The 19,230-nt window shown below is 40.6% G+C and overlaps 1 protein-coding gene across 2 annotated transcripts in view; it reads left to right on the plus strand.

Moving 5' to 3' along the window:
* Positions 1 to 19,230, plus strand: part of Cntnap4 (contactin associated protein family member 4) — a 287,727-nt gene that overhangs the window by 41,383 nt on the left and 227,114 nt on the right. For both annotated transcript variants that reach the window (XM_063278059.1, NM_001107432.1), the window contains exon 2: positions 3,585 to 3,695. In XM_063278059.1, coding sequence (XP_063134129.1) covers positions 3,585 to 3,695 — 111 coding nt within the window. The remainder of the gene's footprint in view (positions 1 to 3,584; positions 3,696 to 19,230) is intronic.

Consider the following 19,230-nt stretch of genomic DNA (forward strand, 5'->3'; position numbering starts at 1 on the left):
TAACTAAACCAGTCTATTGCTAGGGGAAAAAAAACAGCAGCTTGGGAGAAGGTTGTGTAAGCTTGTGATAAGGAATAGTGTCATGTCATGTGAAGGTCAACCGGAACTTGACCCAAACTTCCCCATCCATACCTTCCATGATCAACCTCCCATGTTTGCCTGTCCCTCTCCCAATGAATGGGAAAGATGCCCCCTCCCCCCACTTTAACCCTGTTCTTTTAAACCTAAAAGTGGAGCAATATGGATTCTCAATTTACAGTTGACAAAAACGAATGGGCAATAAATACATACCTTCCAGAGTGACTACAGCAGTGGCCCGTTTTATATTCACAAAATCGATTCTGATCTGCATAATTGATTTGAGAAGCAGTTAAACAGTCTTTTGCATCACATACCTGCATACTAATAATGACCCAAAAGCACATCAATATTAGTGAACACACACACACACACACACATTCATACATGCACACAATACATGCATGCAATGTGTGTGTGCACCCTTCCCATGTGTACACAGTGCACTTCTGTGTACACAAACACATATAACTTCAACAGTGTGCTAAAGCATTTTGCTTGTTGCTGGTCTAATTGAGTACAGCCCCCGCCCCAATACTCTATGGGTTGTAAGTCTTTTCATGTCCACACCCCTTAATACTTGACTTAACAACTAGATTGGCTGGTGTTAGCACTTAAGCTAATCAGTCGACATGCAAGAACCTGTCTTCCTTAAGAGTCAGCTAGAGACTTCAACGTACAAAGGAAGAAAAAAAAAATGAGCTCTATAAAAAACCGAGATAATCTTCAGAAACCAAGTGCAGGGCAGGAACGTAGTTCAGTTGGTTGAGTGCTTGCCTAAATGAGTGAGGCCATGGTTTTGATTGCTAACATCGAGTAAACCCACCAAGAACAAACAAACAAACAAACCTCAAAAGAACACACACACACAAAAAATGCATGGTCACGCTGGACAAATTCTTGTGAAAGTCACCCAAGAGCAAGCTGTGTGCAGGCAGAAAGAACTCGGTTACATTATTGGTGAATCCAGAGAATTTTTGAATTAATTTAAATCAAATTACTGCCAAAGGAAACTTTGGAGACAATAACAGGGTGTGCTTTTTAAATGACCAAGCTATGTAAAAATACTAAATGTGAACTTTTTTTTTCTGATTGAAGCAAAGGTGAGAACAACTCCAGAATTTCAAGAGAGTAAAGCACTGTGAAGCCTCTGTAGAGTAAATTCAGCATGTATGGCTATCAAAGCAAACCTTATCCTAACGTTATTCTTTGTACTTTGCTTTTTAATATTAAAAGCAATATACGTGGGGCTGGAGAGATAGATGGGTCTGTAATGGTCTTGCCTAGCAAGCTCGAGGATCTGAGTTTGATCCCCTGAACCCACATATGAAAGCTGGGTGTGCCGGTAAGCACTTGTAATCCCAGCAATGGGGGTGTAGACACAGGTTGAATGCTGGGCCTTTGTTGGCCAGTGAGCCTAGACTCATCGGTAACTCCCAGGCAGTGAGAGCCTGGAGACAGTAAAACACCTGAGAAGTACACATATGCACATATACACCCACACATACGGACCCATTATCACCTACACACAGACAGCAGTCTATGTGATACACATTCCAGATAAGTAAATGGAGACTTGTCTCTACTTTAATAGAGCCACAGGTAGAAGAATACTATGCCCATGCTTGTGTTTTTATAAAGTTTTATAACAAAATGGCATCTTTTGAAGGTGGCATCAATGCCCAGACTTCCACCTCAGGCAGTTCCACCCTAGGGTTTTTTTTTCCTCATCTTGAGTCTACCCGACAGGTGTACACAATCCTGAAGTTTTACAGTTTCATACAGTCTCTCAAAATGATTGGGAAGAGAAGTCATGGATGCTTTTAAATATTATTTAGCTTTGCATTTTAAAATCCCCAAACTCACAGATAGATTATGCTGTTATAATTCAGAATTTCTGCTAAAAGTTCTCCATCCCTATGAACTCTCCTTCTTGCATTGCTGAAGTTCCTTTTCATTGGTGTGGTGTTGTTTGTTTGTTTGTTTGTTTATTTATTTATCTATTTATTTTTCACTGTGAACCACAGTGCCTCTTGTCAGTTCTTTGGGGTCGATTGTTCTTTTGATGGGAAACGAAAATGATTAGCATTTGTATATCATCTTGGTAGTTGTTTTTGTTTTTGCTTTTGCTTTTTTTTTTTTTTTTTGAGGCTGTTGTTCCTCATGGGTAAGCCATTCCTGAAAACACTTGCTTCTTAATAGAGCTAGTGGAGTGTGGGATATGCTGAAGTTCAAATGTATGAGCTCCCGCTGACTGTTTTTACCAAGCAGTTGCTCAGTTTGTTTTCTCATAAGTAGTGTGGCGAGACTTCTCGAGTCCCACCTGCTCCTGATACTTTGGTCTTTTTGACCCTGTCCAGTTTGTCCATTCATTGCTTATAAAGTACTATCCACTAGTAGTTCTTATTTTTCTTAAGTTTGAGTATCAATCAGCATGGCTTTTGGGCTGCATGGGCTCTGGCCAAGCCTTGAACCAGTTTTCTAGTGTGCTTTCTAACCAAATGGGAGGTGTTTTATTTTTCTCCATTTAAAATGTTTTCTATACTCGGGATGCTGATGACATCTTGTTTTACACCTCTTTTGTATCATTCCTTCAGGCATATTTTCATACATTTCTTCCATCTTTAAATATGTTCTTTCATATGTTCTACATGATTCTAAACATGCCAACAAACTTTTATGTGCTTAGAGAGGCATCCATGGCTCATTTGTTTCTTGTCTGTGAACTTTATGCATTTTGCATTTTTCTCCTCCACTGTAGAGCATCTTTAGGAACCTTAGATTCTTTGTGTTTTGTGGTACTTGAGAATGAACTCAGGGCTTTGCACAGGATAAGCAAGCATTCTACCACTGAACTACATGGGCAGCAGCCCTCTTTCTGCTTTAATTTGAGATAGGGACTTAGTAACTTAACTACGTTCCCTTGAGTTCCCTTCCTAGCCCAGCTAGGGCTTTGACCTTGAGATTTTTACTCAGCATCCTCCGAGTTCCCAGGATGACAAGTGTGTACCACTAAGCCCGTAAACTTTCTTAATTTTAACATAGTTAAACTTATACATCTTTCTGCTCATGCTAAAAAAAATCCTAAAACATACCTTTTGACCTTAACGTTTTATTTTAAAATTCCCACAATGTCTTCTTTCTCTGTTTCTACAATCTCCTATCTCTTAGTTGTTTTCCAGTTTTTATTGAGCTTGCCAGACTTTCTGAGATAAACTGCATATATAATAGGAGTATTTCTAGAGAATCCAGGCTTGTTTATTTACTTACTTTAAGACAGAGTTTCCCACAGCTCCAGCTGGTTTTGAATTCACTCTATAGCTGAAGATGACCTTGAACTCCTGATCAGCCTGCACCTTCCCTCTGAGCACTAGGATTACAGGCGCATGCCACTGTGCATGGCTTAGATCCTCATTTTGATGTTGTGTTTATTTGTTGTGTCTATTGATTTGAAGAGAACTGTCAGCTCTGTGCTCACTGGAATGTGGCATTTTCTCTCCTGGCAGATGACTGTGATGAGGCCCTGGTGTCTGCCTTGCCTCAGGCATCCTTCAGCAGTTCTTCTGAGCTCTCCAGCAGTCACGGTCCTGGATTCGCAAGGCTGAATCGAAGAGATGGTGAGTCTGCTCTCCCGCAACCCTTTGGCTCGCTCTGAATCTTGTGAATTTTCTATTTTCTTAATCAAATCATTGCAAGTGATGTGCTGCGAAAAGAAGTAAATGTTGAAACAGGCCAATGGTGATAACACAAAGTTTATGACATCTGGCTTCCATTCAGGAAAGGCGAAGAAATAAACCCTATCTGAAGACTCTATATTATCATTTTAACAACCGAAGAACTTAGTTTCTTCAATCTGGTAAATTTTTTATGTATCTTATAAAGAAAAATTTTTGCAATGATTTGCAATCATTATGAATACAGAAATGATGGGGACTTAATTGCCTTCCTATTTCAAGTTAAAGGAGTCTGCAAGAAGTAATTTTAAGGCACACTACGTACTTAAAAATAGTAATCCCTCAGTTTGTGTAATTCTAGATGTGGTTGACATGATTTTCCCTGCTGTTGGGGATCAAGAGCTTCATAAGGCTTTTCTGCCCCTTGAGGAATACCCAGTTTCAGTTGTTTGTCATCTCTTAGGTAGGTTGGGCTCGATGGCTTGTATATGATTCCAGGGAAGGGAAGATAATTAAAGATAACTCACTTTTGGGAGATACGAGAGGGTTCCAGACCAAACAACCATGTGCTAAACGACAGTGTTGCCGTGGCTAAATTCTTTAATATAGAGAAGTAAGAGACATCAGCACAAACATTGGAGGAACACACTGACAAGTGGCAAGCCATTTTAACAGACAGACAGACTCCCAACAACCCATGTTTATAAGAGCCACGAGCTATCTCCTCTTCCACCATACTGCAAAATCCATTCCTTGCTGTTAGCGTTCTTGATGCTGTTGCTATTTTTGTTGCTTGAGTTTGAGTATATGGAACTTTGAACATAACAGTGTGTGTGTGTTTGTGTGTGTGTGTGTGTGTGTGTGTGTGTGTGTGAGAGAGAGAGAGAGAGAGAGAGAGAGTACATTCTACATTACTCAGTTCCAATGACTATAGAGATGTTTGCATGACCCTGTGGCATGGTCTTGAGCTTTATGACATGGTTCAAGGTTCAAGTGTCATCTCATATCATTTGAAAAGTGTGCACTTTGGTGTTTGTAAGAGTGCAAGTGTCCATGGAGAAGAACAGCAAGATCTTTGTAACCAGTGGGAGTCATGGGGCTCTTGATCTAATTACTCCGTTCTTTAAGTACCTTGTAGTTTGAGATGTTGGTCATTGTCTCTTCCTATTCACCATTCTAGATCTCTGACTGTGTAGGCACTGAGCTGGATTTCTTTGCCCTCTGGGAGCATTCTAGACCCATGGTTCTAAACCTGTGGTTTGCAAATCCTTTAGGGGTTGCATATGAGAGTATCTTGAATATCAGATATTTACACTATTATTCAAAACAGTAACAAAATTACAGTTATGAAGTAGCAACAAAAATAATTTCATGGTTGAGGGTCACCACACATAGAAGCATTAGGAAGTCTGAGAACCAGTATTCTAGATCCTGCACCAAGTCCCTCTCAGCAGGGACAGCATTTCTATGGCACTTTGACTTGAAAGCAAGGTCTCTACTACATGCTTTTAAAAGTAAAACAGAGTTTAACATTTACTGCCCTTTCCTTAAATCTTCAAAGCATTCACAGAATGGGGTCCACCAAAAAGAAACAAAATTTAATTTATCTACAAAGCTTTATTTCATTTTTGAGGCCCAATAAATCACAGAATTATATTTTATTAATTGGATGCAATCATAGTTTTCATTAATTTATACACTCAACAGGAGTCTCCATCGGTTGGACTCATTTTCATTCTTAATTTGTTTCTATGGCTCTTGCTGAAACACAATATCAAACTTCATGAATCTCATTTGCATGTTAATGAAACCAAGAAACAAAACAGGATCATTTTAATTATCTCTTGCTGGTTGTCAACCTACTTGATTACATTTTTCTTTTTTTATTTAGATTTGCTTTTTTTCCCTCTATTAATTACATGAAGTGTTCATAAAGAAATGTCAGATTTTGAGTGATTTATTAAAGGCTTATATTACTTATTTTCTTCAAATGCACCTTCTAGTATGTAGCTCAGGCTGGGAGAGGTGTTCAGCCGAGCCACCCGATTGTGTATGAGTAGATGAATCCAAAAGTTTCTTGGACAGACCAGTTCTGAGGAGTCAGAAGAACCGGTCAGGCAGGGAATGAGAAAAACCCATGTGGTGTCCTGCTGTGGGGTGAGAAATACCATGGATTTTGCTGAATAAGTGAGTAGGATCCTGACAGGGGAGCCTGAACTAATGGTCTCCTCCAGAAGAATACACAGCAGTCCTTATATTGATACCCATGAGTGTGACTTACTTCATCTGACAATAGGCTTTCATGAGATGAGTCCTTTGCAAGCTCATAGACTTGTGAATATAGCCAAACCAACAAGCCATGAATCCGGTGATTGTGTACAGCAAAAATAAAGTATTTCAACGCAAGGATGTAAATGCATGCACTGTATTGAAATACAGCAGATTGTTTTATGATTGAGTCTGTAAGACCAGAATATTTCCCATTGCTAAGAGAATACTATGTGTTTATGTCTGTCCATTGTTAGTTTTCTTACCACAATGGCGTCTTTCTACGCTAAATAAGCAACATTTTCTCACTGCTGTAAGATTCGTTGTTAAAAATCAAACATCTGTATGTAGAGAAATTATTTACATGGTGAACTGAGAGAGGTAACTCCCATTCTCTGTCTACTCTGAGATGGAGGATTCTAACACCCCTTGTAGAATTTTCTGGCCTTTCGTTCTGCCCTAAATCATTGTGCTTATCTACAACTTACTGTGTTTAAGTTAAGACCCGCCCCCATGTTATATTTTCCAGGTATTCAGGAAAATACCTTACGTAAAATGGCGGGCCCCCTGGGATATTATCCAAGTAGCCAGTGCTTCTTGTTAAGGATGCTGCATAGAATCCTTTACACTTACTTTATTCTAAAGTAACAATATTAATATATTTAATAGTCAATGCCTCAGATGGCAGCTGATAAATTAGAAGTGAATTATGTGCAGAGTTGAATAATTCGAAGCTGAAGGGAAGGCGAGCCTTAGCACAGATGGCGTGAGTCTGGAATGCACCTGAGGTCTGTGGCTGGAGATGAGGCTCATGAACTTCAGCGGCTGAGTTGGCACTCTCAGGGGAAGCTTGTAGAGATTAATGTAGACTAAAAGATAGTGTAGATTTTTCTTCTGTACTGGCTTCTTCCCCATCACTTCAGATCCTAACATGCCAAGAAAGGCTTTGACATATGGAGCTATAAGATTTTCACACCTTCAGACTCATCCAGGCTCTGCCACATGACATCTTATTGGCTATGGCTAATTTTCTGCCCTGCATTCTGATTATCTCTAGTACCGGCCATTCCCTCTCCTCCTCCTGCCTTCCCTTTTCTCCCTTTCTTTCCTCTCCTTTCTCTTTCCCTCTTCCCTCATCCAACTCTGTCTTCCTTTCACTCTCCTCCCCATATCACCCCTCCCATTTTGTTCCCTTGGAATCCAAACTTACAGCTCATATGGCTAAGATACAAACACTTGAACTCAAATAAATCCCCGAATGGCTGGGTCACAAGTTACCTTAGAGTCACGGGACACAAGCTTCCCAGTCATCTGAACTTCAGCTCTCCACCCTGTCTCTTTAACTTTCTTCTGAGGATAATAGAATTTTAGGTGAAGAGTATCTATGATTAGACACCCTGAGACTGATTCAGTATCCTTGGGCTTAAATCATATTTATCTTGTACTCATTTAAGGATGGGAAAGATATTTAGCCTCTGTCCTTTAATCTCCTATAGGAGAAACAGGGTTAATCGTGTCACAGTATTAGTGAGGTCACAGCATTGACCTTGTTGAAAATGATATCAGGGCAAAAGTGTGGCCAAATGGATTTCAGAAACATAGGCTGGAGCAATGTTAACCAGTTTCAAAGAAGATCCATCAATTAACCCCATTAAACAAACTTAACAAGACCAAGTATATGCACAAATGTACACAAAGTCATCTCAGGGAATATAGATGTCCACATAAGTCTTCTAGGAGGGATCAACTCCCTGATTAATTATAAAGTAGTGTCAAAGTATCGTTGTTATATTTTGCATGTTCTTTATGAGGTTGAAGTAAAGATAGAAGCTTCTTTCCTGGGTATCTTTGGTCAGAGTCAGCCAGCTTGGGGATGTGGATGTGATGGCTTAATTTAGAATAGTTTTGCATCTTTATAAAAAAAAAAAGAAATTCAAATTGGTTTATGAATTAAAAACAAAAGCCTTACTAAGAGGTTCACACTTTGAAAATGGCTTGGAGGATAAAGTTCAAGATCAATTTTATGGTCTGTGGTGTGTCACTTATGCTTATAGATTATATTTTATACATTGGCCTTGAGAAGGTGAAATAAAAATGAGTGAAGATTTACATGTTTTATATCTCAATATGCCCATATCCTTTATTCATTAAAGCAAAGGAAAAATTGCTACCCATTTGTGTATATTTATAACCACTTCCATTCTCGTATCAGCTTATTTGAACACCAGAGATGACTGTCTGGTAACTGTTTGGTTTCCTGCACACTTCATATGTTGCTGTCTCTTCCGGGTCTCCTCTCGTAAGGACATTCTCCCCTCTCCGTATCCTGGTACCCCCTTTTTTCTTTTCCTCCAATGTCCTTGTCTGCCTAGAGGCACACATTCTCTAGCTCTAAATCAACCCCATAATTCCATCTGAGCAGATGTGTCAAGTCGCCAATTGTAAGTAATTTATGGTGATAAAAAGCTCTGGCTTGGGAATCCAGAACACTACACCACAGTAGTAAATCCTGGGTGGCCTTGGGGAATGACATCAGCTTTCTCTTTCCACCCGTAAATGTATGAGACTGGATTTGAGGGTCTCCATATTCTAAAACAATGTGCACATTGTGGTTTGTGGGTATGTGAGTGTATTTGTTCATGTATGTGTGTACACATGTGCGTGTACCTGGTGTGGAGGTCAGAGGCCAGTATTGGATATCTTTCTCAATCAGTCTCTCCAGTTTACTTTTCTGAGAGAATGTCTCCACTGTGGTCTGGAGCTGGCAGATTTGGCAAGGCTGGCTGTTCAATAAACCCAGACGTCCTCCAGTCCTGTCTTTCAGCCTGGGGATTATAGATGTGTGCTCCTGCTCCTGGATTTTTACTTAAGTGCTTAGGACCCTGACTCAAGTTTGCATGCACTTGAGTAAGGACTCTAGGAGCAGAGCCATTTCCCCAGCCCCAAGCGTACTTTTTGGGTAATGCATGTTTTCATCATAATTCATTTAAAAATAGAAATCTTCAAAACACAGATAAGAAGATAAGGGGAATTCCTTAAAGCAGATTGCCCCAAGTCCCTTCAAACTAGGAGACACAGGATTTTCATGGCTTAGAAAATGTCTTGAATTTTCACAAGATGAAGAAATTCAGGATATAAATATCATCACAACCAAACTGATACAATGCCTCCAGTTTGTTCAATTAAAATAAATTTGTGAAGTTGATAATAATCACCAGTAGATAACTTTTAGTTGTGCCTTCTTTTAGTGCAGGTCTGAATATTTATTTTTGTTTCATTTTGTTTCTGTGTGGTTATGTGTAGGTTAGTACACCTACACAGGTGCCCACAGAGATCAGAAGAAGATCTTTGATCCCTTGGACCCGGAATTACCACCAGCTATGAGCTACCTAATGGGTGCTGGCAATTAACTCTGGTCCTCTGTACAAGTGACAAGTGCTCTTAATCACTCTAGCCCATCTGCCTTTGTCAGTAGTGAGTAGGAGCATTTTACGTGGATGGATCTCAGGCTGCTTTCTCTCAGAAGCACAGCTGTAGACAATGACTGAGGGGCAAGGGACGCATGCGTCAGGGTGTAGCTGTGAGAAGATGGTGAGATTGTGGGTGAAACAGGAACAGGGTGGGTTAGAAGTCCATAGAGGTCAAGAGAAGACCCCCACAGAGCCCAGGTTTTCTTGACAGATTTACCCCAAAGTCAAAGGTACCAACTCTAGCAGGTCTGGTTTGGGGAAATAATTAATTTAGAAAAGTTAGAGTTCACTTAGGCTGCTATAACAAATAGCATAGATCAAGTGGATCAATCAACAGGCATCCGTTTCCCCTAATTCTAAGGTTTGGAAGTGCAAGATCAAAGAGAGAGCAGATTTGCTATCTCTTGAAGACATTGCTTCTAGCTTTCAATTGGTTGCCTTCTGTTTGCCTTTTAAGGTGCTTCTTGGATGCAAGCACAGGGGAATAGCACCATCTCTCCATCTTCTGCTAGTTATGAGGGTACTAACCACATGATGAGTGCCTCACCCTCTACTTTCACCTACATCTCCTACAGACTTTCATCTCTAAGTGCTATCACTTGATGGTGAAGGCCTCACGACATGGATTTACTGGTATTTCTAGAAGCTAGTGAACCAAACAGAAATTGCATACAGCTTGATCTATTTAATAAAAACACAGTGAGCTCTCCTTTATGGGAAGCATTCCTAGAGAGACAGGAAATGCTGTCTAGTGTGTCAGCTAGTTTTCATACCAATATTAACTACAGGAAGGAGTAGTAAATATGCACATATATGTATATATGTAGAAATGCAGATTGCAGGGGGCTTATTGTTATGGTATCTTGCTGTCTAGCTATTTGATATACGAGCTAGGAAAATATTATTGAAATTACAAAGGATTGACATAGAAAAATGAATAAATTGAGCAAAATAGGCAAATGTGATTTACGTTTATAAAGTGTCTCCACCAACTGGAGAACACATTCTTCTCAACTTTACCTAGGCTATTTACCTAAATTTATGTGTTGTCGTAAAGAATAGTGTTTTAATAAATCTCAAAGGGTTGAAATCATGGAGAGTAAGTGCGTGGCTACAGTGAAATTAGCTGGAAATCATTAATTAAAAAATACTTAAAATCCAGAAAGGTGTGGAATTTAATTACTACACCCCTCCAACAGTAATCTCAATGGAGATTAGCAATCATTCTTGCTCATGGATGACAAACACTGTAAGTCAAACTTGTGAGGCGCCACTTAGACAAAAACTGACATCCTTAATTGCAAGTATCACAGAAGAAGGCTAAATATGAAGAGTCTATCCAAGTAGCCTTGTGAATAAAGTTAGAACAAAAGCATCTAACAGATTATATCAAAAATAATAAAAGAAGGTACATTGGAGAGACAGCTCAGGGGCAAGGAACACTTACTGCTCTTCTAAAGAACCACAGTTTGGTTCCCAGCACCTACAATTCATAGCTCATGACCACCTGTGACTTCTGCTCCAGTGCCCTCTTCTGACCCCCTCAGACATTCACACACAAACAAAAACTAAAATAAGATTGGGAAGTTTAGAAAATATAGTCTTACGAAATTGCATTCAAAAAGTTACACAAAAAGAGCTCCTCTGTCTCTGGAAGAGAATAGATCCATAATTAAAATGTTCCAACAAAGAGAACTCCAGGCTAACAAGTGTTCAAATGGGAATTCTTCCAAACACATTTAAGACAGATCTGACATTCTCTCTCGGAGAAAGGAAAAAAGTCAAAAATCCTCCTAACTCATTCTGTGAGGCCGGCATAACCTTGGTTCCCAGCCCTGTCAAGGACAAACAAGGAAGGAAAATTAAAAACCACTCTTGCTCATGAATATAAATGCAAAATATTCTAAACAAAATATTAGCATACATGTGTGAAGGGACTCAGCCCCAGAATGAGAATGTCCTCAGAAAGTTTGGTGGGTTGCAAAGCTAAAGAAAGAGTTCAAGGAAGTAGTGGCCCTGGCCTTGTGTGGACAATGCAACTATCCTCCCTTTGAGATGAGGGGAGCACAAAGTGGGGGAGGGGAGTTTCATTCATTTCTATTAAAGGCAGTTAAAATCAAAGACATGCTTTGGCGTATTCGATCCGCCACGTCCATCTTCTCTGCCGCACTGCTTTCCCTAGTGAATGTCGCAGTGGGCAAGTCCAGCTTCCCACAGATGTAAGAGGGACTTGTCTAGGCTGGACCACTCAGCTGTAGCGTCTTACTCATGACCTTCCTGATGGCCAGGGATCCTCCTTCCCTGGGAATCTGCTGGGATGGCAGATTTGTACTGGCCCTGTAGGAAGAGTGTTGTGTGTCCATAGGGAGGGTGTCGAGAACCATTGGAGGACTTGAGTGGAGCGAGCTGTGAAAGTCAGCAGGAACTGCACCCATTGAGGCCGTTCAGACCTGTGTAGGACTGAACATCAGAGACCCATACTTTGTCCCAGTTGAAAGCTCAGCTTCTTTTTTTGGGTTTCTCTTACTTTTGAACTTGTTCTATGGATGGCTTAGCTCAGACTTCTGTTTTCACACCATGCCTCATAACACTCAATAAGATAGCCCAACATATGGGCTATGGAGCTGGCTGAGCAGTTACGAACACACAGTACTCTTTTAGAGGATTCGCGATCAGCGCCTAGAGCCCAGAGTGGGTGACTCATAGCTGCATTCAATCCTGGCACCAGGGTATCCAACATTCTCTTCTGGCTTCCCTGGACACAATACACACATGCACAAACCCACACATAGACATGTATGAATGAAGTCTCAAAACTGTCATAACCACATAAACCCAGGGAAACAAGGTAACCAACATGAACATGACTAACCCAGGTGAAAACATTAGGTGAAAACTAAAGAAATTTAAAGAAAACATCAAAGGAACTGTATTTAGTTAATCACCACCACCATCACCACCACCACCACCACCACCACCACCACCACCACCATCAGCATCATTATCATCGCACCAACACTAATACGTCAATACTGAGTCAGTACTTGACACATATCATACTTACCTTAAGATGTTATTAAAAGAAGAAGTCTGTATATAAAAGCCATATTGAGAATTCTCCTATAATCTTTCAGCCTCTCTGGACTTCTGCAACTGTATTAAGACAAGTGACCATTTAAAATATAGTCTAATTCTTTGTCTTTATCAATGCAGAAAAAAACACCAAGAATATGTGTGTAAGGTAGAAATACATTTAAGGTTGGGATGAGGGAAGGAAAAATGCAGTAAAATAAATGAACCTGTACTTAGTACCATTTTGTAGTCAGTAAGATTTGTATGTAGGCATCCAGAATGTCAGAAGGATGCTTTTGAAATTCATTCCAGAGAGTCAGTAAAGAAAGCTCCTTTACTTTGTTTTCCAATGAATAGTGTTTTAAAAGCAGTGCTTTTATTTGTACAGAGATGACAGCTTTCATTATGACACTCTCCTTTTGTTCTGCAGTGCTGAGAATTGAACCCAGGGTCTAAGGTATGGTAGGCACATGCTATGTCACCAAGCTTGAGTCCTGCTCTTACCACATCTGCATAGATGCATACATGCAATGCACTTTGATTATGTATACTCCGAGTCCCCATGTTGTCTCCCTTCTTGCTGGTTCTCAACCTGTGGGTTGCAACCCCTTTGAGGGTTGGATGACCCTTTCATAGGGGTCACATATCAGATATCCTATGTATCTCATTTTGCATCATGATTTATAACAGTAGCAAAATTATAGTTATGAAGTAGTAATAAAAATTATTTTATGGTAAGGGGGATCATCACAACATGAGGAACTGTCTTAAAGGGCTGCAGAATTAGGAAAGTTGAGGACCACTGTCCTAAATAGTCCTACAGCCTATTTCTACTTCAGGTTTCCTTTTAACAGTTAGATTCCATGTATGAATAAAACATGGGGTATTTATCTTTCTAAATCTGTCCTGTATTGGTCAATATGATGTCTTCAAGTTCTATCTATTTTCCCGTAAAGGTCATCTTTCACAAATTATATTACTCCATTCTATGGGCTTGTACCCTTTTTCTTTACCCTTTTATTGCCAATGGGCACCAAGGCTGGCTTCACCTGCATTGGCCTTTGCGTATAGTGCTACAAAACACGCATGCGTGGTTGTCTCTGTGATTTGCTGCCTTAGACTCTTCTGGGTGGACACCCAGGAGATGTCTGGGTAGATCCTATGCCACTTCTTTTCCAAATAGTTGCCCTAACCTTAAGGTGATTCAATTTCTAATCCAGGTCATTTTGGCAGAACTGTAACTGGTCATGTAATTTGGGTCATTCCTCTGCAAAAATAAGCGTGAAATCCCAGTGGCGATCTGTGCACCTGCCTAAGACTTTCGGCCCCATTGTCATTGTTTGCAATGGTGTTTATGAGTGTGCCCTTCTAAGCCTGGCTATGATTCTGCAATGGCTAGAGCTATTCTATGTTGCTTTCAAGATGAAAGGAATAAAAATTAGCAAAGCTTCCAAGCTAAAGAGGAAGAGAACGTATTAGCATTTGCTCTCCGACTGACCCGTCCCGGCTTCATTTGCATGCGATGTCTTGTATTTATCAGAGTGGATCATCTGCTGTGTGTTAGATGGCATTAATGCTGATTAGGACACTCTCATAAAGAGTGTGGTGATGCAGAAAACCATCAATGAAATAAAAATGTAAGGAACGGATATGTAGAGCAAAGCCGTACATATAACCATTGGCTGCAGTTCCAGCACAAGTTAAAATAAAACACACAGGAGACCGACCATGTGGGTGGTTGAACTTTGCGATTTTACACAGTGCTTACGAAAAGGGGTGGGTGAATCTATAAAAGTTGCACGGCATTAGGCAAGCTAACTAATCCACTGTAAAAAACTATCAAAAACTGAGATAAAAATTCATGTAACATGAAATTAATCATAGTAAAACGTTAATTTGTGTTTATGTCATGTCAATTCTGGGGCACTTAAGACCAATCACAATGTTGTATAACCACACCATTTATCATTATTAGGTCCCCAAAAGAAACTTTTTTTGATAGATTTTTAAAAATGAGTCCCACCCATATTTGTGTGTGTGTGTGTATGTGTGTGAGATGGTGTATATGTATGTGTGTGAGACTGTGTGTGTGTGTGTGAGATTGTGTATGTATGAGTATGTGTGTGTGTGTGTATATGTGTGAGATTGTGTATGTGAGATTGTGTATGTGTGAGTGTGTGTATGTGTGTGAGTGTGTGTATGTGTGTGAGTGTGTGGTGTGGAAATGTGTGTAAGATTGTGTATATGTGTGAGATTGTGTATGTGTGAGTGTGTGTGTGAGTGTATGTGTGTGTGTGTGCATGTGTGTGGTTTAGGCACAAGCCATAGAATACACATGGAAAATGGAGGCCAGAGGCTGACCTGGTATGAGACAGGATTCCTTGTTTGCCCCTGTATAGGCCAGCTAACTCGTCTCTCCTGTCTCCACCGCTCTGGATTATAGACACACACTACTACATCCTGCTGCATGTGGCCTCTAGGGATTTCAGCTCAGGTCTACACACTTGTCCAGCTAGTGCCCAAGCCTCTAAAATATTTGTAATTGAGATTTTGTGGTTTAATTTTCTTCTTTATTTTTGTGTTTGAATTTTTCCTTGTGGTTACATTTTCAAATTAAAACTAATATAATTTATAATATTCCTCAGCTTCTGTGATACATATATATATATATATATATATATTACACACACACACACACACACACACACACACAAAACCCTCTCTTCCTAACTTAACTGCCTTTCCTTTCAGTATCATTTCCAGAAAAAGAAATATATATATATATGTGTATATATATATATATATATATAACCCTAATATGGATTTGATTGACTTCGTGCATTTTTATTTATTTTAAAGTTTAGATTTTATTTATTTATTCACCCACCCCTCCCCCAGTGCACATCTCTGTGCCCATGCTGTTGCGTGAATGAGGAGATCAGAGGTTGATTTGTGGCACCTGCAGTTCAAACTCAGGTGACCAGGTTGGGCAGCAAGCACCTTCAGCTGCTGGAGCATCTCCTTGTCCTGCCTTTCTCTTTTAAATCATGAAGAAAGGGGAGCCTACAAACCCCAAATACAAGGGTACATTCATCCGTGCTTAATCGCGTATTTGCCTTATCGTGTTCTTTGTTCCTTCATTTAACTTTGCTTCACTGTCTATGCCTCTTTCTCTCCACAGGTGGGATTTGTTTTTGTTGGACAGGTCTATTAACAAAATCTACGTTTTTTAAATTGAGACTGTCATGATTTGTCCTTCATTTAAAAGGACAGTTTGGCCAAACATAGATATTTTGGCTGACTTTCTCTTTTCCTTGAACCATTTCAAATTTGTCGTCCCACGAGTTGTTGGCCATCATAGTTTCTGTTTAGAAATTTTCTGTGCCTATCGAGGGTCCCTTGTACGTGACAGATCTCTTGTCTCTGCTTTTAACATTCTTTCTGTGCCCCAGAAAGCACGTATTACAATCTGTGCTTGATTGTAATATGTCTCGGAATGGAGTGCTCCGTGTTTATCCTGCCCGGTGTCTATTGAGTTTATTGAATGTATCCATTCTCACATCATTTATTAAATCGGAAACAGGTTGTGGTCATTATTTCCTTAACTGCCTTTTCCTTTCCCTTCTTCTGCCTGCTCTCACACAAGGTTAAGTTTGATGGTGCCTCATAGATCTCTCAGGCTTCCTCCTTTATTTTCTTTCTGTTACTCAGGCTGCGAGGCACTAATTGACCCATCTTCATAGTTACACCTCTGTGTGTTCAAATCTGCTTCAAATCCCTCAGAAGAATTCATTTTGGTTGTATTTTTTGGTACATTTTTTGCCTTAAATTTTTATTTTATTTGTTAAAGTGTGTGTGTGTGTGTGTGTGTGTGTGTGTGTGTGTGTGTGTTTCCATGCACTCAGGTATGAATGAAGATGCCCACGGTGGCCAGAGATGCAGGATCCACTTGGAACGGGTGTTACAGGCAGCTACAAGCTGCTCAGTGTAGAACTAGACTCTGGTCCTCTGTAAGAGAAGTAAACACTGGTAACCAATGAGTAGTCTCTCCAATTTCCTCCTTTCTGCATAGCTGTTTGTCTGTCTTTCCCATGTGCTGAGTTAACATTTGCTATTTTTCTTCACTCTTTGTTCACGAGTTCCTTTCGGTCTTTGACCATAACCCATTTTAAGCTGTAGCGGTAGGCTTCCTGTTGGCTTCCTCGGGGACAGTTTCTCTTAGTTTCTCCTACTGTTCTATTGTGTGAATTACTTTTGTGTATTGGCGGCAGAAACACCTGAAAGCACAAACTGAAGGGAAAAGATGTATTTTGGCTCGTGTTGTCAGACCATGGACACATGGTCTTATGCACTTGGGCGGAACTGACGGCAGTGGGAGTGTGGTTAGGGGAGATTCTTCACTTCGTGACAGGCAGGAAGCAGAAATGATGAAGGGTCTAGGGCCTGGGCATAACCTCCAAGGGCACACCTTTTCTCCAGTTAGGCTCCATCGTCTAGCATAGCACCTCCAGCTGGAAACCCAGCAATTTACAAACACGTGAGTCTGTGGGAGACACACTACACTCACACTGCAAGAGCTATTTATTTCCTTGTAAGCCTCGTAGTTTAGGGAAGGGGGTTGAAACAGCATTTTAGCATTCATTCTATTAACTCTAGAAATCAGATGACTCCCGTCCTCACAGAGTTTGTTGTTTTCCTTCGCTGTTTATTTGGGGCTTGTCTCCTCCCCTTCCTTTCCCTCTGTCTTGCTCTGTCTCTGTCTCTCTGTCCCTGCCTCTCTTTCCCTCTGCCCTCTTCACATACCACAGGGCTTAGCCATGAAACCTCCTTCCTCAGCCCCTGGCTTGCTGGGTTTACAGACTCACCCTTGCCTCCCCCGTTTCCTCTGCTCTTTGGCGGGTAGAATCTTTGGGGTCCATGTACTTTGAGGTTGACATCAGCCAGTGTTTTGACAGATTTCCCTCAAGTACTTGGGGAAACAGAACTGAAATGGGACAAAATAAAATCCTTTCCCAGTCTTTGCACATTGGCTCTGCGCTGGGTCACTCCCTTATCATTCACTTCCTATTCACAGACATAATCCTCCAAATTGTGTTTAGCTTAATCCCCCAAATGATGTCTCATGAAAGAGTAGAATATATGAGCCAAAGCTTTCAACTCTTTTCAAATAAAACTCTTATGGTGCAATTGTATTTTTTTTTCTGGATAAAGCCCAATTTTTTTTTAAACAGCAATGTTATGATTTTTTTCCATAATAGAGAAGGAAAATATGCATTTTATAGCAGACCCTTCAAAAGTGGAATATGCACACCATTTGCAAAATTTTTCTATCAAAAGACATTGTCAACAGCCATGCATTTTAGGAGCACTGTATGTGGAAAAATCAATGCCGTGTAAATGTTAGCAGCCTCCTGGGTAGTCAGTGTAAGCACAACTTTGCTCTCTGAGGTTTAATCTTGCTTCTGTCCATAAGATGGCTAAACAGGCATTGACCTCTTATCTGGCAGGCCTTCATGACCCACACCAGAGGAAAACCCTCTTTCTTTTGTCTTTTGATAGGCTCTATTGTAATTTTGAAGAGGCCATGGATCAGGAATAAGGCAATAGCTGGTAGATGCTAGTATCTTTGATTACTATTGGCAGACACCTGCCTATCTCTACGGTAAGTCCTACCAAACTGGCCAGTGAGGGACACTGAGTGGATTCTTTTTACTCGTCACATGAAGTGTTCTGCATTTCTGCACCAAACTGTGGCCATACTGGGAAAGGTGAGCACACACATTTCTATAAGGAAAGATGCTGTAAGACTTAATGCTAGAATGATTCTCAGTGGCCTCTTCCCTGTGCACAGAATGGTGTGGGCAACAGGTTATACATAGGTGCCCTGCTTGCCTTTTATTCTTCAACTATCTCAGGTATTATGAGTCACCTCATGCTTAAGCAAATATAGGTTATTGCATAACTTGGCAACAAGGCTTACAGAATACTTTGCAAGCTTAAACCATGAAAGAGTTGATAAAGGATGAAAGAGACTAAAGGAATCTCTCTCTCTCTCTCTCTCTCTCTCTCTCTCTCTCTCTCTCTCCCCTGTCTTCTTTTCTTTTCTTGCTGCTATGTACCATGCCTGATGAGAGCAAGTTCAGGAGGGAAGTGTTTATTTTGGCTTACATTCTGAGGGTGCAGTCACTCATGGCAGGGAAGGCAAGGCAGTAGGAGCAGTGTGAGAGTGTGAGGCAGATGATCGCTATGTTCACAGTGGGGAGAGGGAGAGCTAGAGTGAGAGAGGGGGTAGGAGGAAGAGAGGGAAAGAGAGAGAGGGGGAGGGGGAGAGGGAGGGAGAGAGGGGAAGGAGAGGGAGACAGAAACACACACACACACACACACACACACAGAGAGAGAGAGAGAGAGAGAGAGAGAGAGAGAGAGAGAGAGAGAGATCATCATCTACTGAAATATTCAGCTATCTCTGTTCCATTCAGTTTGGGAAAGAGCCTATGGATGATGTCACTGGCAATTAGTTGAGTCTTTCCACTTCGGTTAATTCAATCTAGAAACTCCCTCCCAGGCATACCCAGAGGTTTATCTCCTAGGCGATTCTAGATCTTGTCAAGTTCAAAGAGTATATTAACCTGTTAATAATATTAACAATATTGCCCTACTTGGAAGGA

This window comes from Rattus norvegicus, chromosome 19, assembly GCF_036323735.1.
Source record: "Rattus norvegicus strain BN/NHsdMcwi chromosome 19, GRCr8, whole genome shotgun sequence".
Classification (NCBI taxonomy): domain Eukaryota; kingdom Metazoa; phylum Chordata; class Mammalia; order Rodentia; family Muridae; genus Rattus; species Rattus norvegicus.